Genomic DNA, 21,596 nt, shown 5'->3' on the forward strand with positions numbered 1-21,596 from the left:
CTTTTCATTTTTACATTCTCAGTTCTTAACAGGGTCAATGTAAAATGTGTTTTACTTGTAGTGTGAACTTGTGAATGCATGTGGATTAAATGCTATCTGAATCGTTCAGACACAGGTGTCAACAGCCCACACATCAGACTGTTTTATTTCATACCGCAATAAAAAAGTATGACTCCAGCAGATCATTTTCATATATTATAATACAGATGCAGAATTGAAAGTTTATTCTTTAAACAGCCTAGTATTTTACAAGAAATAGATAACTACTTGGAACTTTTGAACATGTCCTTAAAACAGGACATAAGTGGGCACGAATCCTTGGGCTCTACTTTGCCATCATTATCCATGAACACCCAGCAGAAAACAGGGAGGGAAAAGAGAAAAGGGGGGATTAAAGTGTAGGGGAAACTTTCAATAAATAAAATGAAAACAATGGATATAATCTCTATAACCTTTCCCATAATACCCCAACCACCCAACCCATTTATCCACACTTAAAAAAAAAAAATCCCATTGAATGGAGGCCAAATTTGAATTTGGTCATCACTGTGAGTTTCTACAACAGGGCATGATTCGGGACTGAGCAGCTGATGCCAAATTGACATCAACGCCTCTGCAGGCTTTCTCCACAAACTTAAGTTCATTTGGCGATTGCTTGCTTGACTGGTTGGATGTTTCAATGACCAGTTTCCATTTCTCTCAGGGGTTTTCATCAGATTATGGGTCCTTTAGCAACAGGAAAGCACACCCTGCCTCAGAGATGACTGTTTGTTCACAATTTAGAATTTATGAGAGATTGATTACCAGGTAATGCCTGATAAGTGGGAAACTGAAAAAATAAAAGGTGAAAGACGTGGAAGCAGTCAGGGGGCCGGGCAGGGGTTTGGGTAAAACAGCTGCTGTTCAAATCGGATACAGTCAGTGGGGGTTTGCTTGGCTGCAGTCCCTTAAAAGTCCTCCAAAGTCTCAATCTCTCCCATATTCAATCTCTCAGATGACGCATTCACAGAAAAACCTGAAAAAAAAAAGAAAAAAAAGAAATGCATTTAATGGATGAAATATGAGTGTTGGGTGGATACGTTTTTAGATTTAGCAGATGGATGTTTGCTCTCACCTAAAAGGCTGGGGTCTGCGCGGACCATCTTCTGCTTCTTTTTCTTCTTCCCTGAGGTGACAGTTTCAAAGCGCTGCTGCTGGCCACTTGTATGGTTGGACTGGTAGAGCGATGAAGATCCTGTTCCACCCCATACAGAATCCTTGGCAAGAGAGAAATGTGAATTTAAAAGACCGATTTAACTGTGAAGCTTTGATCTCCGACACCAGAAAATTCAGATTCTTGACATAACGTGGTCCCACTACATTTGGATTGTGATTTAAACCAGATTGATCAATCTGGCTCCAAATTATGGAATTAATAAAAGTCATTTAAGTTTTATCATATTGGCAGATTATACTGTTTCAAATGGGAATACCTTTCTATTCAGCTAATCAGCGCTCACGGTTTTATCGAATTATACTGATTTTTTTGATCCATCATTAGTCAAGATCTAAAGATGGCAGATTTGTCAAACTGAATTCCCTCTAAAATGTTTAAAATAATACACATTTCTATTTTTTTGTATGTTTGTGATGTATTGCTGCAACATTTTTTAAAAACGGCAAATGGAAAATTTAATTTGTAGCAGGTACACTTTAGATTCAACCAAATGTTGAAACGAACACCAGAATATTCAGGGGACAGTGTCGTACAATGTGGAAAATGTTCAAACTTCCCTTTAATTTAAAGGGAACAGTAGCTTGATCCTTAACGTATTTCGTTGAGACCATATTTGAAGGGCACTTGTAGCACTTTTGGAATCTGAAACAGCTCCTAATGCTGTTTAGAAACAAACGAATACTTCATTGGCAGAAAGAAAACTTCCTCAATAAATCAAAGTGCCACTTGGGTGAAGCTTAAAGGCTCCAGTGTTGAAGGTTTAAGAGGCAAAGCAGCTGACTCAGTCCAGACAACGATAGTCAGAATACGTATGATAGAGGCGATTTAGGTGTTAACACTGGTGACTTACATTTAGCACAAATAAAAATTATGATGCTAGTACTTAAAATTATACAACACATTCCTGCAAGCCATCAGTATAGCGAGATGATCACATGGCAAGACACATTTGGTCTTCATCCCCATTATGGACTTGTGTCCTTATTGCATTTTTTCCCTTTTTTCAATTGCTCCCTCTCTGAGGAAAGAGCGTATGTGACCGCCCAAAGAAAAAGAGTGCTCCAACTTCTTTGTGTGGCCACTCAGAGCTTCAAGTTGAAAATCTCTGAACTTTTCAGAAAGGCGCTAGCGTCATCACTGTCGCTCCTTTTCAGGCAACCAATCACATATTTGATGGGGCGGGACTTGTAACTCTGGTAACCAAAAAAATGGAGGAGAAGCTTTTTCTAGCTGTGTCTGTCTATCTTGAGCTTTACGATAAGCCAATGTCAGACAGAAACCATAAACAAAAGATAGAAAAGCCCATTTGTGGTTAGTCTATCACAAAACAGCGGTTAGAGGTGTGATATGTTGTCACAGGAATTGTAAAGATATCGTTGTCACAGAATCAAAACCCACACGCAGCGTTTTTTTCTCTCACCGCACAAGTGCTTCAAACCTGCACCCTGCCAGAGAAAAACGCTATATGGATATAAGCCCTAAGAAGGACAGGATAAGCAGCCCACAGACAGTTTTAGGAGCTGAGCCAGATGGTGACGAGGGAGATTCAACAAACCAGAAATGTAAACAATAGTGGCCTCAGAGTGTGTGACGGCATTGGCTTCGTCAGAAGATTTGCTCTTATTGGTTTGAACATGCCAGGCAACAAACTATTTCGAGACGGGTTATGTGTCGTGTCCTTTTTTGTTGTGGCTTTGTAAAACAAAATGAGACCTGAAGCACACGACCACGTCAGCCTCGCTCACCTGCTGCTGTTTGAGGGCTTGCTGTTGGTTCTGCGGTGTCGGTTTCTGTTGGTTAGCGTTTTGTTTGGCACGACGTTCCAGGAACTGCTTGGCAAAGTCCTTGGCCTCGGGAGTGTCCCCCAGGTAGGCCCTGACATAATCGTGCACCTCGTATGGAGAGTCCACTTCTTTCAGGAAAGATGCAAACGTCGGAACTGGCAGGGAAGCAGATGAAGAATATTTGTGATTTTGGCTTCCAGAAATGGTCAATCAATAGTGGTGGGCAGTTGGTGCCTTTGTAACACATATTTTGAAAGACTTACCATCCAGATTGTTGGCTGTGTTGAGCGTGTGCAGGGTTTGCTCACACCACTGCATGAAGGTGTCCTGCTGGCTCTTATTGACCCCTTGGAACAACTTAAGCAGCTTCTCCTCCTCTTCTACCTTCTTGTTGGCTCGCCCACTCAAAGAGTTACTTCATGTGCACAAATACAAGATGAAGACAAAAAAAGTCAGTAGGATCCATGTATTACTAATATCCTCGATGTGGTAAATTATGGTACGATATTTTTATATTTTGGCATCCTTAAGGTACCTGAGGTTGGCATTGCCCTTGTTGTTTTTCTGAGCATTGCTTTTTCTGGGTTGGGGAGGTTGCTGGACGGCCTCCTTCACAGCCTCATCCCAGAAGCCCATATTAGAGTTGTGGGTGTCGCCCCAGATGCTGCTGGAGTCCGAGCCCCAATTAGAGCAGGTGCTAGTGTTAACAGACCCCCACACGGAGTTGCTCAGAGATGTCTGTGAAAAGAAAGAAAGAGAGAGAGAGATTTACATAAGACTTGTTTCTAGGGCTGCAAGTATCATTTTCATTTACTCTGACTATTACTTTCTCTGTTGTTTCCCATCAGTTTCCTACAGCCCAAGGAAATATAATCTATAATATTTATAATCATTTGCTTTGTACGACTGTTCAAAACTCAAAAGATATTCGGTTTACTATCACATGATAGTAAGAAAAGCAGCAAATCTGTACAAGTTGTAAGCTGCAAACTGAAAGTTGTAACTTTGCTTGTGACTGAAAAATGACAAATGATTGATCGATGATCTAAATTGTTGCTGATTCATTTTCTGTCAATCCACTAATTCATTCATTAATTTATACTTTCAATATTACTTCCTTGTCTCGCAAAGTATCTTTTGAGGTTTTTACATTTTAAGAGGGGGGCTTAGCTGACAGTTTTCATGATTGTTTAAATTTCAATAGATTTGGGAAGTGAAACTGTTTGAGAGCCAAAAGAAAAAACCACCAACACAGACTGTTTGTACAGTTGAGTTTTCACATCCAAACTGAATGAAAGCTCCATTAAGCATTTTTCCCTGAATATTAACACATTTTTACTAGTAGTGCTGAACCCATTGAATATTCACACCCAGCTCTGTCCTACCGAGACACTTCCAGCATCATATCGGTCACGTACAGTTCTGTTCTGCGTGCGGGTCTGCTGGGTAACAATTGGGTGTGGCTGCTGCTGTGGCTGCGGCTGCTGCGGTTGCTCCTTCCTCTGTTTCATCTGCTGGGCTTCCTCCCTCTGAATCTCCAGCAGTGACTTGGTAATAACTGGCTGTTTGGCCACATTTCCCCAACCGGACAGCTTGGCCTGCGGCTGCTGAGCCTGTTGCAGGGCCTGTTGCTGCTGCAGCTTCAGGAGCTCCTGCTGTTGACGTCGCTGCTGCACGGGGGCGAGAAGGACAAAGAGGGATTAAGCCTAAAACTAATTATTGTGCATGACATCAAGTATTTTTATAATTCACAACATGTATTAAAACAAGGCTAGTGATAGAACAAACACACAACCAGACTGCTTCCTGTCTTACCTCTTCCCGCGTCTGTCGTTCTCGCTCTTCTTCCAGTTTCTGGATCTCGGCCAGTGACAGGGCGTTCTGAGTCTGGCTGAGTGCGTTGCTTGACTGCTGGCCCCACTTTGACGACGATGGAAGCTACGAACAAGGCGACATGTTTTGTCAACTTTAAATACATTTGCTCTGTGTTTTTGCTCACTGATCCTCCATGTCCTTACCTTCATTTGTGCAAGCTGCTGCTGCTGCTGTTGCTGTTGCTGAAGTCGCCTGAGAGCCTCTTGTTGCTGCTGCCTCTGTCTCTGCAGCTCCTGCTGTCTTTGGGCCTCCTGCTCTCTCCTCTTCTGCTCCTCTTGTTGCTGGGCCAGAACAGCTGCTGCTGCAGCAGCTGCTGCCTCTTCCTCCACTCGCTTCTCCTCCTCACGCCTCCTTAATGCTTCAAGTTCCTCCTGCTTTCTGCGCTCCTCTTCCTGGTGAGGTAATGACATCGCACAGGGGCATTTTAGGGAGACATTTCTCAAGTCCAGGATGGAGGTACCACATATTACATGTTTACTTTGGTTTACCTGTTTGCGAAGGAACTCTTCTCGTCGCTTTCTCTCCTCCTCTTCTCTCCGTCTCTCCTCTAATCTGCGGAGAGCCTCCTCCTGTGCTAGTCTCTCCTCTTCTTCTTTTTGCCTGCGTTGCGCCTCTTCTTGCTCTCTCTGTCGTCTCAATGCCTCCTCCTACACGTTTACAACCGTGGTCAGTCTCATTGCCATCAGAGAAAAGTGACTCACAACGCTTGCACAAACACTTAGAATAATGTTACTGTTCAAATGCTCAACCTGTTTTTGTCGTGCCAGCTCCTCTTCTTCCAAGCGTTTACGTTCCTCCTCCTGTCGAGCCCTAAGGGCCTCCTCCAGCCGTTTCCTCTCCTCTTCCTCCCTTTTGGCTCTCATTTCTGCCTCACGCCTCTCCAGCTCCAACTGATGGATGAGACAATAAGAATGGACCTACGGTGTTATCTACACGTATGAAAACATCAAAGTATATTTATGACTTCTATCCAGTTTCTGACTCTAAACCTACGTCATAAAATGTTTCTATACTAGTATGATACTCGTGAGTTATGTTCACTAAGACAAAGAAAACAGAAAAGCAATCATTGGTTACCTTCGCAGACCTTGACTTCTCTAACTGTTGCATCTGTTCAATAGTCGGAGCCTGTGCCATGGAGTCTATTGGTAAATCCCATACACTGCTACCATCCCACGCTGTTGAGAAGGACAGAGTATGATACATTACACCTGCTGTAACATAATTTTTTCCCCCCCTTTTGCTCTCATGTGAAACAAACTAAGGTTGAAACCTACTGCTCGGAGCAGCTTGCTGGAGGTTTGGTGTGCAGGAAGCCTGAGAGGACGGGTTCTGCATTTCCCACACAGAACCAGAGTCTGGTACAGACAGGGAACGTGTAACAGGAGGTAGAAGGCTCTCCGATGCTCTACAAAAAGCAAAAAAAACCACACAAATTAATATACGCAATGCTCTTGATGTCAAGACTTCTAAATACTGAAGTACCAAAGCAGCACTGGTACAGAGGTAGGGCAAAACAGGTATAAATTAAGCGCTTTTGAACCTTAGCTTGAGAGCCTGGTATTGCTGTAGAAGCAGGTTGATCTGCTGTTGATGTTGCTGTTGTTGCTGAAGAGGAGCTGAGCTGAGGGCTGCAGCTTTCTGCTGGGCCAGAGCCTGAGCATACTGCTGCCTGAAGACGGGAAGACAGGTAGATAAGAGGAGGAGAGGGAAGTTAAAATGTGAATAAATATCATCACACATCACTTACACATATTACATGTTAAAGGTATATATTTACTACCAATTCCTGCAGCAGGTCTAGGATATTACTACAAAATTCATATTTCTAAAAAAATCAGATATGACTCTGGCCTACCTGAGGAGGTATTGATATTGGAGCTGCTGTAACTGGTAAAGGTTGAGAGCAGTGAGCTCCTGCTGCCTCTTCAACCTTTCTTGATCACCGTCACCCTGCATCATAGAAGGAGACAAAAACTCAGAACTGAAGAACAATAAGCAGTCAAAAAAACATGGTGGCTACACACGGGAGACTTCTGGCCAAACATCCTGATGGCAGCTTGGCAGAAGAGTGTGCCCTCCAAACCGGAAGCACCTGGATCTCAAACTGGCTGTTTGGTCGGTCTCCAAACAGTTTGACCAGTATTGAAAAACTAACTGACCTTTCCATAAAGACTCAAGGCTGAGGTCTCTACTAAAAGGTGCCTCTACTAAATATAAAGCTCAAAGAAGTGGAATACTTAATCAACATTTTCCTTTTCTTTACTCACAGCAATAGATAAGAACTTGTTTTTAATTTGACATTGAAGTCTGTTGGTCACTGACAAATAACACACACCTACTGAGATTTCACATTGTTAAAAAACAAATATTTGATTTAGGACATGAAATAATTACAATGGAAAACTTACCATGTTTGTAAAACTTCAGAATGACAACTTCTATCATTAAACAACATGTGATTAATCACAAAACACCTCTGTGATGAAACATCATAATCCATTTGTTGAAACTCTCTCTGGTTGTTGGCTGCTCGACATTCAAACACTCCCTTGGTTTAAATGTATATTGAATATTTGCTCAAGGTCAGACTATTTCATAGCAAGATTGAAAACATCATGCATTTTAGTGAGATTTCAGCAAGAATTTGTGGGGGAAAAGAAAAGAAAACCTGCAAAACTCCACAAAACCCAAATCAGACAGAAGAGGGGTGATTCAGCACTGAATAACTGACTCCTGAAGGATTCCTCTGACACAAGTTGCAGGTAAAAGTAGCGGACTATCACACCATCTAGCGGCCATAGATGGTACTGAACATTAGTGCTGATTTACAAAGCAAATTGTTGGGATATGATAAGGGAAAATGAGGCCACATTTTGGAAACACGTACCTGTAGAGGTGGAGGTGCGGGGCCTGGAGTGAATGGTACCCTCCCCCATATCTTCATGATCTCTCCCAAGGGTTGAAAAACTTCGTCACACCCTCTTTTGACTAAGAGAGACATTGTGAAGTAACCTGCCTGGAACCACTCAGTCATCTCCTGGTTACTGAATGGACCTGAGCACAGAAAAAAAAAGAGCAAATGAGATTCAGAGGGGGTAGTAGAGCCATTTCTAAAAGAAAATTACAGAAACTAAACCGTATTTGAGCATGTAAAAGCTGTTGCTTCCTCTCCTAGTCTCACCTTGTATCTCCCCTTGGGGGTCTTTGTAGAACCACTTGAGAGCAGCCTCATGGGTGAGCGGCAGGCCTGCAGGTTTGGGCTTCTCTGAAGTCTTTGCCACAAGTCTGTCATCATCTGCCACACCATCTTGTAGGTATGCTACCATCTTTTCTGCCTCCTGGAGAATGATGCGAGCCAAGATACAGAAAGGGTTATGAGTAATTTAATCTTTTTTTTCCAAATACCGTTTAAAACAGCACGACCTAAAATAACAGGGCTGCCTCCTCGAAGCTGATGACTCGTCTTAGTTGATAGGATGCACATCATTCTTTGACAGCTTGTTTTATAGGGAATTAACTGTTTGTCATTATTGGAGAAATATAAATATCTGGCATCACAATAATATTCACAAAAAAAGATTTCCTCTTCTTTGAGGACTAGATTTTAAAATACAGCATTCAGCTGTAATACAGGAGCAGCAATTGAACGTTTTTGTAATTTAAATTTACTAATAATTCAGCTGAAGCCTCCTAACTTACCTGCTCAAAATGTTTCAGCCCCTCATCTTCATCTGTGTCGTGTGGCACAGTGGTGGGCCTGCTTATGGGTGCCATTATACTTGAAGGGAAGGGCAGGGGGTTGTTCATCGCCACAGGAACCTCCACAGGCTTCTGCTGTGGTAACTGGACGGTGGACGATGGAACAGACACTTCTGCATCGAACAGGTAATAGAAAAGGCAGATATGAAGAGGTTTTCTGGTTAGGTTGCACCAACTGCAAAAAAAAGTCTTATTTCCAGTAAAATTAAAGAACCAAGCCTAACCTGCAAGGGTGGTAGAAATGTGGGTCATGGGAAGGGACTCCAGCATGCTGTTAGACATGGGGACGTGCAGGGGGACTTTGCAGGGCTCTGCTGGTAGCTCCAGGGGTGGTTGCCGTTCAGCTGGCCTCTCAGACTCTTCTGTTCTGCTGGGCTGGCTTGGGGACAGAGACTTGGGAGGAGCCTGGGGCTCTGAGATTGAAGGAGCAACAGGTGGAGCCTCCTCTGACACTCTAGCAAACTCTGAAAAAATAATAGTAAGGGAAATGAGATGGATCATACTAATGTGACTCTGTTTGTAGCTACCACTAAGTATTTGTTTTTGTTATTGTCGATGTTGTCTGTGAACACAGAAGCTCTTCCACGTCACACACTGAACTGGACATTTCTTGCTAGGATGTTAGATGAGGAAGGGCCCTTGCTTTTTGTCTGTGGCTTACACTAATGTGCTCTTTTTCCTTCATCAGGCTTTGATTGCCTTGAAACTGCTGCCAGTAAATTTCCATTTTATTATTGTGGGTTGTTAACTGTCGGGCAAGGCTTTGTATGTACTTGATGGCAAAGACACAGAAAGTTACTACAAATTAAGTTACTCGCAATAAAACTTTTTCCCAAACAACATTTGTTACAAAAGTATATTTAAATGTTGTGTGACCTTTTCATGTTGTATTCAGGTAATTGAGATTTTACTGTATAGAAACATAATTTGGGCCATTAAAAACTTCTTCATATCAGCAAAACACAGACCTGTCAACCCTGGATGATTTTTTTGAGCACCACTTCGGTGACCTAGATGTGTCATGCAAATCACTGCTGTTCGCACAATGAATGATGGTCCATAATTTGCATGCATACACATTACAGTACATCATTTGCATACGTGCAGCAGTCAGACAAAAAATTGAGTGAAGCACTGATATGAAAATTCTTGATATCAATAACAGACTGTTTATAAAATATCTGCAGATGCCAATAGTGTCAGTTGGTTATTTATGCCTGTTTGTCCATTTGTCTTTCAGCTGCCTAAACACAGTTTACCAAGAAACACAATTCACTTCAGCTATACACTAACCTACTACTACTGTTTCTATTGTTTAAACCTCCACAATCATCAAACTTTAAGTCAATTTGATTTTTGAAAATATGATTTTCAGCTAATTTGAAAAGAAGATGACAGTGTGGCTGTAAAACCCTAAACAGCCTAAATAGATTATTTTGTGGCGACAGTGAAATAAATATTTTAGAGCTGATTAATACAACTGTTCTCATTATAGGAAGACGTAATGATGACCTAATAATACAGGCTGAATATGAACATGGCTGTTGAAACTGTGTAAGTAATCACATTCCTCCTTACATATTGTACTTTTTCTTCATCGTGCCATGATCTGCTCCTCACATTACGGTTACAGGTTTAACTGCAATATTGATTATGAATACAGTAAGTTACTATAAAAAGTCACGTTTAACAATCTGCGACATATGGACAATATAACTTAACGTTACTTTGCTAGTTGAGAGGGACAAATTGTACCGGGCTACTTTGATGTCAAAATGTGTACAGGTTGGCAGGTGTGAAAACATTTTAGGGCAGCAGAACAGCACAGTCCTCATGAATGAGAATACCATTCAACTGGAGGACCCTTAGATGTTTCACAGCATGACAGTGACACGGCCACTGTGGTGTTTCTCTGTAACTGAACTGACCACAATGTAGACAAACGACTCCTGAAAACAGATTTTCACTACTGAGGTCTGCAGTGGTATTGCACAGTACATAAAATTAAATGCATTCATTTTAAGAAAAAAATCCTAATTGTTGTCCACATTCTGTTTGACTTCATATCCAGACTTGTCATTTAAAGCTGTTAAAAATGCATTACAGTTATAAAATCGGCACTCAAACTATCAAAGAGACAAACCTTTTCTGTCAACTTCTCTCTTGGCTTCTGTTTCTGTCTCTTTGGTCTCCTTGGGCTGACTGTCTTCCTCCTCCAGACCCTCTTCACACTCTTCCAAGGGTCTGAAATCAAGCTCCGCCTCCTCCAGGATGGGCTCCTTGGAGGCTTTCTGATAACACAACAAAGAACAAAATTACACACTCTTTTTTTAGTATGCAGGTCACTAAGAAAATGATCTGCTCTATAATATCTAGTGAGGATGACACATTTATTTATCCAACGGTCTTCATGTGAAATCCTTCATTAATCTCCTCTTGCCTTCAGTGAGAGAAAGGCCCCTGAGGAGTCGAAGGTGCCAGCCTCCTCGTCTGCGTCCTCCAGACACCACTCTGGCAGGCTGTCCCTCTCGTCCTCCAGACTGCCGCTGCCTGACCGTGGCCTCCTGTAGCCACGCTCGTCTTCTCTTGCATCAAATGGGAAACGGCGACGCTGATCTGGGTGTTCCCGCCACCCTGCTGACCGCGGCCCATCTAGGGAAAATGAGAAAATAGTTTAGTCTATACACACACACACAGTATAACTAACCGCAATCCCACAATATAGCTTGGCTTCTTTAAGACTGACAGAATATATTTTATAATATTCTGGTAGTCAAGCTAAGAAACCAGCCACTATACAGACTGAAAAGAGGAACTGGAGAATACCCCTGAACTGAAGTTGGACGTATGGCATTTTTTAAATTTTCCTGTGAACAGACCACATAACAGTTTGTAGGCTGTGACACAAAAGTACCCTATTCTGAAACAGGCCACACAACAAACATGGCGGTACACCACAAATACATTTATCAAAAGATAATTTATCAAAGATAAATGTATTGAGGATGCGGTCAGTGCAGGGCCCACCTGGGCTTGGGGGGCACCACCGGTCACTGTCCCGTCGAGAACCCGCCAGGCGCCAGCCCCCCTCATCATCCTCACCGTTCTGATCATCACGAGACGTACGCCAGTTCTCACTCTCTGAACGCGTGAAGTCGTGCTTCCTCGGTAGGCCCGTTACACCGTCCTCGTAGTTGCTTCGAACTGCAAAGAGAAGCGGGCAGGCGGATGGTTAAAGGTGATTATATTGATAGTTCACATGTCATTTGCATTAAACTAATTTTATGCAGTCAATCAATATAAAATATAAGTTGCACCTACTAACAAATGTTGACTTTTTATAAGTCAATAATTAAACTTGCTCAAAGGTACACTTACTGTGATTCATCTGAAAATGTCCCGGAGCACCATCTAGGCCTACTAGGGTGACACAGAGCAACAAGTAGATAAGGCATTAGCCAGCGAGCACATCATGTATTGATTATTTAAGCAACTGATTTTAACACCAACCTGGGTCTTTTCGACCTGGCTTTTCAAACCTTCTATCTCCCCTGGTGAGAAAAAAAAAAAAAGCATCTATTACGTAAAGTCATGACAAGAAGATATCAAAGCTCATACTGAAATTTGTCTACAGTCTTTAATGACAATGTGTCACAAGAGTATCTGAAGGATTTAATAATTCATGCTCTTAAGTTACTAATTTGTACTCTCAATTTAATATCTTATTATTTATATTACAGTTCCTCTCCTCTTGTGGAGGGCAGCCAACGCCTGTGGTGCTGCACATTTAATCAACTGAAAGTTTGAAGAGGACAATAATGGCAATGAAGACATTAAGGACGAGCTCCACAATCCTGAAGCTAAGTTTTTATGAACATGATGACATCCACAGTCTCAAAGTTTTTGTGGCAAAGCAGTCCGTTATCCTGTGAAATATATTTAAAGGTTCTCATTGTAAAGAACAATACAGCCACAACCTGACATCAGACACATATCTCAAAACAAGATATAAATAAAACCGTATTAAATCCAAGCGATCAACAGTGAGTGTGTGAAGGGTACAAAACAAGACTAATGGCAGGAAGATGATGAGTTATGCTAAATCAATAGCACTAATTATTAACTCAAGGGCATAAATTACTAAATCATGTGCACAAACTGTTAATTGTTAAGCACAAATTTGTTTTTTACTCTATTATTTGCTTCATACTAAGTTGTAACCACAAATGGATATTTTACTACCTTTCTTCCCAGCTCTGGGAGCGATGCATCTCCCTCCCTCCACGGCCAAACCCTTCCACATCATCAAAACTTCTTTGGTAAAACCCTCCATCTCCTCTTCCCCGGCCTGAAAACAATCATAGTTGGACATGACCTCATGAGATCTTTGTGCAATTGCACAGCATAAAGTAGCCTTCAGGAAGGATGTTAGATGTTGTGATTAAAACAACGAACATGTCGGACCACTAGTAGACTGTTGCTCACAACATTTTGATTTGCTCTAACAAATAATCAGAAAGTCAACACCCAACTTCTGCAGCTTTTTGTCAATGATGCTTAGATGAGTAAATTTGTTGTGCTCTACATATTCTTTATCTTTATTCTTTACCAAACACACAAGCATAAATGAACTGCCATCATCCATTGAACATATCTGCTGAATCATTGTACTATCTCTCTTCCTTCCTTTGTCCAAAAGGTGCACAACAAACCAGCTCTTGTGGTTTTTAATTCATCTAGCCTCTCATGATGCTATCCTGCGATAGTGACAGTGCAGTTTGGCTATAGTATGTTATATTTTCCTCTTACTGTCTGGCAGTTGACAAACAATAATCTGCATTACTGACACAATTGGATCTCTTGTAACTAAGTCTACTTCCTGTTTACAATCCCTCTCTGATATGGCTTTGCATTTTACCATCCATTTGGGCGTTTCAGAAAAGTTCCTGTGAATGATACCACTGTCCGACATGGTCAGACAACACAGTTTATTTGAAGCACACAGAAGCTTTAGTATATTGTAAATCTTAGAGCTGCTACTGTTTAAATTTGAACTCCATCTAGGGCTGAGTGATACGACAAAATAAAATATCACAATATTTTTTGACCAAGTAACTCGATATCGATATTGTGACAGTATTGAAGGGATGACTATTGGTGCTTTCACGAAATATTTACACAATGAGATTTTTAATAAATAATCATCAGCAATGTGGATATAATGACTGAACTGGGTAAAGGCAAATAATAGAACAGCTAGGACAGTCTGGTAAGTTCATAAAATTACATCACTTTACTGTAATGCAGCCTTTAAAACCAGGAAAAGACAACACTCATGCAATATCATGATATTACAATATCCAAAATCTAAGATGATATCTAGTATCATATCACAATATTGATTTAAAAAAAAAAAAAATCGATATATTATATATGATATATACTGATATAACCTGATAAGCAATTTGACTTACAGCTAAATTAGCTTCCCACATAAATTACACTTTGCCTCATCGTTTTCTTTAATAAAGTGAAGCCACACTTAAGAACATTTACCGCGGTCCATCTTTCACTCACTACTGTTATCACATTAGCCATGCGTGCTTGTATGTAATCAAACTGACAAGCTGTTGTGTTGATGTGTGACGTAGACAGGTCCTGGCAGATATGCAGCGCATTTAGGAACCGATAAGCGGATTCAGCAACAATGCAGAAAAAACATTAAAAAAAGAAAAAAAAGATGCTTTCTCAATGATTTGCTAAGCAAAATGTTTGATGTTAAAAGCGTAACACCCAGTGTTTTTGGGTGGTACAGGAACAAGAGATTAATTTCTCTTCTGTGGGAGTTAACGCAACACACAAACCCACAGATAACAGTGTTGCTATATACTGAGCTTCTATAAACAAGTTTGGACTGAGTAACGGCAACCTGACGACCATTAACACCACCTATTTTACAACACAGTAAATCATGGTATCCAGTTTTAATTGATTTAAGGATGTATGTGGGTGAGTAGCTGAGTGTGTGTGCAGAAAGTATTCTGGTCTCAAACAGGGTTTTCCATATTTGAGGCGCAACAATATGAGTTCAAGCAGCTGGGGAAGAGTATGCTGAGTAAGCACAAAACCTATACTGTGCTAATATTACACCCCTTGTCTCAAGCTGAGGCCAAATTGGTGGGATTCTTCAAAGGCATCTTAACTATCTGCAGTTGTTGTGACTCTTCTAAAACCGCACAGACAGAACAGCCAAATAAATAAAAGAAGGCTTGTTTGAAAATGAAATCCGCCATAATGCAGCTGCGTTAACTCCACCTGCAGCTCCTCATCCTTTAAATTAAATTGGAAAACTTTAGTGTCATTAAGCTCTTACCTCTACCCCTTGAGGTACTTCGGCCTCTTGGTGCCCCTACTATTGGACCGCCTCCTCGCCCTGTCAGCCGAAGTACAGCCGCACTGTTTACAGACATGGAAAAATTTCTCTGCAAATACAAACGAGGGGGAGGGGACGAAGGGGGAGAAACAGCCAGCGTTCATCTCTCTTTTATGCACCTGCTATGTATTTGATAGCCTAAATAACAGAAGTAATATACATTCAAAGAAAGGACAGGCTTTGACAATAAGAATCCATATGACCAGAGGCCAATATAGAATTAATTTGGGTCTTGTTGATAAGTCAGAAATGGTGTCTGATCTTATCATTTCTAACCCAGATAGTGACGTGATATTATGACAAATAATCCTACCTGTTCTTCCTCTGTAAAAGACACAAGTGCCAGAGGCAGCAAGGGCTCCTCTTGCAATATGGGCAAGAACTCCTTATCGTGTAAGTCTATAGGGATCTAGCAGAGGGAAATAAGCAAATCACAGGCTTCACTATAAAGATGACAAAACATAACAAATCAAATAAGGAAGATGTAAATCTAATCTCAGCTGTTACATCATTTGCATGCAAATCATGTTGACTGCAAAGACTGCAAAGCGACATCTAGCAACAGCTAAGATGCGGATATTAAACTCACCTTGTTATCCTTTACATAAAGTGCTAACATTTCTTCTCTCCCGTAGCGATAGTCTGCGAGTTTATACTTTGGCAATGCAGGTGAGAGGGGTGGAGAGGCAACAGTGCCGCTGCTTCCGCCACCACCGCTACCACCACTGCCTCCACCTCCAGACAGGGCACGGAGCCTGCAGAGAAAGAGAGGTTAGTAAAAGCAGGAGGGACAGAGGAAGGGGAGACAACATTAAAGCTGAAGTGGCAATAGGCATGTCTGAGCATGTCTGAAAGAGGTGAACTGGCCCCCCAGTAGAAAACCAGTTTCACAACCAACAAATCATTTCCCTCTGACTTATCAGAAATTCATGCAATTCATGCAGTTACCATTCTGGTCCAAAGTTAAGTGTCTGGGTTTCGGCCATTCTTCCTTGAAGTTCTACAAATATGACAAGGGGGAGAAATAAAGCATTAGTACCACTGCATGTCAGTATTGTTATGGTACAACCGTTCTTCTGTTGAAAAACAAGTTAAATGCAGGAAAATAAATGTACGCATCATCATTGTAGTTTCCCCCCCCCCCCCAACTCTCTAGTTTTGTTCATTTACTAGTGATGCAGCAGTTAGCTGTGTTTGTATATGTTTTAACTGGGAAAATTAGATTAGGTTATTGCAATTTGCATGACTAAACAATTTAATTATAGTTCTGTCCTGCGGCTGATTTTCGCTTTTGAGGACTAAGCACCCATCTATACATACCAATATTGAAATATGTTGAAATCAGCATGACTAAAACGCAATCATTTATTTCTTCCCTAACATTTCAAACAAACTTACATCTACACAGACATTATCATCTTACCAATGTCGAATTACAATTATAGGTTATTTAAATTTTTCATTTCACCTACCACAGTGTCTGTCTGCTGAACAGAATTTGTAAAAATCCTACAGATTTTGTCACTTGCTTTAATCTAGTTCCCCAGGATAAACAGCCCATCCCACTAGCACACAACCAGTATACAATTTCCATCTGCTAAAGCTATTTTAGGAAGTCTCCCAGCCTGTGAGTCCAGTATGTCAAGACACCTGTAATTGACAACGGAGGTGGCCTTAACTTCAGCAACTTAAATAACTACGGGAAATATGATTATGTTATGCCAACAAGATTAATTGTCTGTTTATGTTTGTGTCTCCGCTGCCAAGACTTTTCATTTCATTAGGGCTTGAAAGCAAGGATTTCATGTCGTAAGCCTTCCTAAAATATCGGACACAAAAGGCAACAGTGGATCCACAATAACCACCGACCATATGGAAACCCGGATAAGCCACGTGTAAGTTGGTACTTAAAGCAATAAATGCAGCAGCTCAACTGAAATTGACCACACTGTGGTAAATCTGCCGCATGCATCGCACGTTTGCCGATGTTAGGCAAAGCAAAACCGTAACAACCACTGGATAAATTTACATAACTTTACGACTTATTAGATATGATTAGAGTGCCAAACCTCGCCATACCAAATTGTGTCCCAGAACCACACAACTTTTTATCAGTTTAGTTAAGCCTAACTTACATTTTAGATAAAAAGAAACTGCTTAAGTCTGCGGAAAAAATACCACAAAGTTGTTTCAAAGTTGTCGGATTGCTACGTTGTTTAAACCATTGAGTTCACCGTGTAGCGTTAAAGCTAATCTATCTATCAGGAAACAAGGGAAATATACAGTAAGCAATAATTAGACACTCATCCTGCTGTTATATAATCATAATGAAGCTGGCCGATTGTTACGCTGCTGAATAATGTTAAAAGCTGACTTGCAATGCTCAGTACGAGCCGTGCTGGACGCTCGGGAAGGTGAAGTGGAAATCATCCCGTAACCAACATTACGTTAGCTCACGTAACAGTTAGCAAGCCAACAAATAACATGGTTAATAAAGCTATACGCAGCTTACTACCCACTGACATTAGCCAACAGATGTCCAGACAGTTGAATGATGACAGTAGAGCTTTAGTTTTATTGAAAGACGGCAGTAGAGTTGTAGTTAAAGGGCCACTTTGCTCCATGCTGGTGCCACACCAGGGCATTTTCGCTAACGCACAAGCTAACTGCAGTTGGGCAACTAGCTAGTCAGCAGCAGCGCTTTATCCCAACGCAGCTAAACTATACCTGACATACATTTGTCGCGACAACTATAGTTTCCCAGAAGTATTGTCATATATTTTCCACAATAATATAATGTAACACATCTCTGGCACAGGCTAATCCCCAACCTCAACACTTGTAGCTAGCGCGCTAACAGGATAGCTAACTAGCTACACGCGGCCTTCCACAACAAAATTTCCTCGTCCACCCGCCCCGAACGTCACACGGCCCGGGCACGTAGAGCCACTGGAGCCCGGTGCTGCAAGGCCTCAAGTATACATGGTGGTTCAACAGAAGTCCCGAGCTCACCAGCTAATCGGAATATGACTCTATGAAATGGCACCTTACTTAAACGTCGGATTGTTTCTTTGCTAGTGTATTAAACTTTGGCTGTCTTACCTCTGCTTGTTCTGACAGCACAAGGTTTGTATGCGAGTTGTGTGGCTCTCTCTCTCTCTCTCTCTCTTCGTTTTTCCACAAGATGGCTGAGTGTGAGTCACATGACAGCAGATAAAACCCGTATGCCGTGGAGAGATTTGCTGACTGGTACGTATTGTACTGGTATTCATATACAGTAAGGTTAATATAATCACTTTATTTATAATTCTTCTGGTGTGCACACTACATTCATGTATATCAACTACGTCACATGAAATAAACACGTTTAAATAAATAAAACAGGTATGACTTTGTTTTTACACATTAAAATGTATTCAGGGAGGGAATCAGATTGTTTATTATTGTATTATTTTAATTTATCAATTAATCACTCACTCAATCATTCTGTCTGTCTCTCTCTCTCCCTATATAAATATATTTTACATGTTATTTTATTTTTTTCTTCATCTATATATATATTTCTAACAGCAAAATCACATTTTTTTTCTGTTCTGTTCTGTTTGCTACACTTGTTTGGCGATGTAAACGTCTGTTCCCATGCCAATAAAGCTCCTATCAATTGAATTGAATTGAAATTTAATCATTAGTCAAGTATGCAAGCATACAAAGAATGTGTCTTAGCATTTAATGATAAATAATAATGCATTTAATTTGTACTGCACTTTTCATTAACAGTAAAGCTTAAAGTGCTACAGTGTTAAAAACATTTAACATAAAGAAAATGAGAAGAGATAAGTACAACAAATACAACATAGAAGAATGAAAAAGATGAAGAGAAAGATGAAATTTAAAATCTTTTTACAGAATGGAATAATAATAGTTTTAAAATGGGATATAAAACTTGAAATGAAATACTGACTGTACAAAGAAAATATGGACTGTGCTACAGAGAAAGAAACTAAGTGTATATATGTAAATATATGAAGGTGATAAGTGCAAAAATTAAATGTGACATGAGCAATAAACAATTAAATTACGTAACAGTGCAATGTATAATGTAAAGTCCAGTTTAGTCATGAAAGTGACACGTGAGGATGTGAAATTTAAAGTCCCAGTTGATAACAGTACAATATGGCACAGGCCTAGCGTGCCACCCCCCACACTGAACACAGTAATGTAAGCTTCTCATAATAAACCCTCTAAATGCAGCATAACGATGTCAATGCTTCTCCCCAGAATAAAAAAGTGTAGACCACCACCATTAACGAATAACTATAACACTAAAATATCATCAAAAAAAAAAAAAAAATCATTAAAAAATAGAACACCATTTAGAAATTTTGGTTACTAGTCTCTAGATACCTTTTAAATTATTATTATTATTTTTTGGCTGTTTCTGTGTGCATTTGTTAGAAAAGAGCCTCTTTCTCCTCCCATGAGTTGATGACAATCTCACCAAAATTATTAATTGGATAATGCTCAGATCCTACTGGACTCAGTTTAATATATGTTAAAAATGTCTAGAAATGAAGAAATAAAGATAGACAATGGACCGTATTTTGTCTGCCACAGATGCCTAATTAGAGTAGATCTACAACTTCAAATACTATGAAAATTACAAATTCTAATATTACTGTAATAAGATTACAAAGATTTCTTAATTCGTGTATGCTTTATTCTCACTTTGAAATGTTATTATACATACAATGACATGTCATTACATTGCTTGAGAGTTGCCCTGATGCAGGATTAGGACATTACATTACTGCACTTAGACTACTTTTCAAACTTTACTCATTGCTAAATACTTAGTAATCATGAGTACACATCCATGATTTTGCTGTAATACATTCACATATGGTTGATGACTCCTAGGATGCTTCTTTGTGCCATGTCCAAAACTTCACCAAACAGCAATTATGAGAAACTGTCAGCATGTAATCTTTTTCTGTGGCTGGCAGTGTGTTGGGTGAAGAAATGCTACTTGTAGCTATGGCTGTGATTGTGGTTGTGGCTATTGTTGTAGCGGTAACTGTGTCAGGCTGGTGACTCTTTACATCACCTGAACTTACTTCCGTTAAATAGGTCAAAATGTGTGCTGAGGGCAACATCCTGAAGAAGGCTGTTTGTGCTGCTACATGTGGGCTGTAACCCAGCTCTGTTTTAACATGCACAAGTATTGTCTGTTTTTAAGAATTTCACTATGACAAAGCCATCTGAATAAAGGCTTTTAAACTTTTTTGCCAGAAGAGTGCCTTGGATCTTTCCTCTTTTTTTGAACTTTTGTGTTACCTACCAAAGAGCACCTTCATCACACTTCTGAGCTTCTGAGCACTCCAGACCTTTTCTCTCTGAAAATAGGAAAAAACATTGTGAAATAGTTCACAACTCTCAGCCAGTTCAACCATGTCAGATCACTGTACCTGTTCAACCTCTGTATGTAATTAGTAGTCTGGTAGTAACCAGCTACACTCCTCCAAGTGGTTGCTCTTTAATGTTCCCCAGGTTTTGACAGATCTACTAGGCACCTTGGGCATGGAATAATCTGCAAAAAGATTAGAAACACTGATGGATTTAAGGGCATCATAAAGAATGTGGTGATAGAAGCATGCAGTTGTTTTCATGAAAGGCCACTGTGTTTGAATAGCTATTCTTCTGTTTTATTGTGATTTTTTGTATATCATGTTGTATCTGTTGTATTTTAATATGTTGTGATTTTGTACGGATGCTACCTTGGTCAGGTCTCTCTTGTAAAAGAGTTTTTTGACCTCAATGGGACTTGCTGGTAAAATAAAGGTAAAATAAAATAAATAAAAATAAAATAGTGTACTAACTACTAACTAAGCCTTTGTAATAATAACATCCACTGCCAGTCACAATTGGCCCTTTTCCAAACACGTGCTTGCTTGGCTTTGATGGTTTGATGCAGCGCGTCAGTCCAGTGTGGCAGGGATTTGCATCATATCCCAAAACTGGCAAACTAACCAGGCCAAGCAGACAACTGCCCCAGAGCCCTAAGGCCCTAGAGGCTCCAAAAACTTGTTTGATTTAATTTGTTTGATTTTCATGCAGTTGCGTATTATAAAGTGCCAAGTCAATATATACAGCAGGCAGTAGGATTATTAAAGACCCGAACCACCCAAACCATGGACTGTTTCAGCTGCTACCATCTGGCAAGCGGTACTGCAGCCTTTTCCACCGGGACACCAGGCTTATAAACATGGACACTGACGGCCTGCAGCCTGCCTGATGTCACACACACACACACACATATAGAAGCACACATATATGTACATATACATATAATATATACATACATATATATCATATTTTATAGGTAGGACACATGCACACCCCACTTTACATGCACTCATATGTTTTATAATCTTCTTGTTGCTTATACTCTTTTATCTATTACTATAGCTTTTACTGTTTTAAATATTTATTTTTTTCATTACTGCATTATCGAGGAGCTGAAATTGAA

At 40.3% G+C, this 21,596-nt stretch overlaps 1 protein-coding gene across 4 annotated transcripts; it reads right to left on the bottom strand.

Annotated features, from left to right (window-relative positions):
• Window positions 1-209: 209 nt before the first annotated feature.
• Window positions 210-18,294, bottom strand: gigyf2 (GRB10 interacting GYF protein 2). Of its 4 annotated transcripts, none has more exons than XM_067605888.1 (29): window positions 18,173-18,294; window positions 16,019-16,070; window positions 15,660-15,825; window positions 15,384-15,479; window positions 15,011-15,119; window positions 12,880-12,985; window positions 12,148-12,188; window positions 12,016-12,057; window positions 11,740-11,841; window positions 11,078-11,289; window positions 10,781-10,928; window positions 8,862-9,101; window positions 8,578-8,750; window positions 8,060-8,216; window positions 7,766-7,932; window positions 6,734-6,828; window positions 6,419-6,547; window positions 6,153-6,283; window positions 5,953-6,053; window positions 5,625-5,765; window positions 5,364-5,522; window positions 5,019-5,267; window positions 4,816-4,938; window positions 4,386-4,670; window positions 3,536-3,738; window positions 3,264-3,415; window positions 2,962-3,155; window positions 1,115-1,256; window positions 210-1,015 (listed from the first exon to the last, which is right to left on the bottom strand). In XM_067605888.1, the coding sequence occupies exons 2-29, from the start codon at window positions 16,054-16,056 to the stop codon at window positions 948-950; spliced, it is 3,969 nt and encodes a 1,322-aa protein (XP_067461989.1). In that variant the 5' UTR covers window positions 16,057-16,070; window positions 18,173-18,294; the 3' UTR covers window positions 210-947. The 4 variants fall into 4 exon arrangements, with proteins under 4 accessions (XP_067461989.1, XP_067461987.1, XP_067461991.1 ...); XM_067605886.1 differs by having other exon boundaries at window positions 11,665-11,841; XM_067605890.1 differs by having other exon boundaries at window positions 4,419-4,670; window positions 18,173-18,293.
• Window positions 18,295-21,596: the final 3,302 nt, after the last annotated feature.

Source organism: Thunnus thynnus, chromosome 12 (assembly GCF_963924715.1).
Source record: "Thunnus thynnus chromosome 12, fThuThy2.1, whole genome shotgun sequence".
NCBI lineage: Eukaryota > Metazoa > Chordata > Actinopteri > Scombriformes > Scombridae > Thunnus > Thunnus thynnus.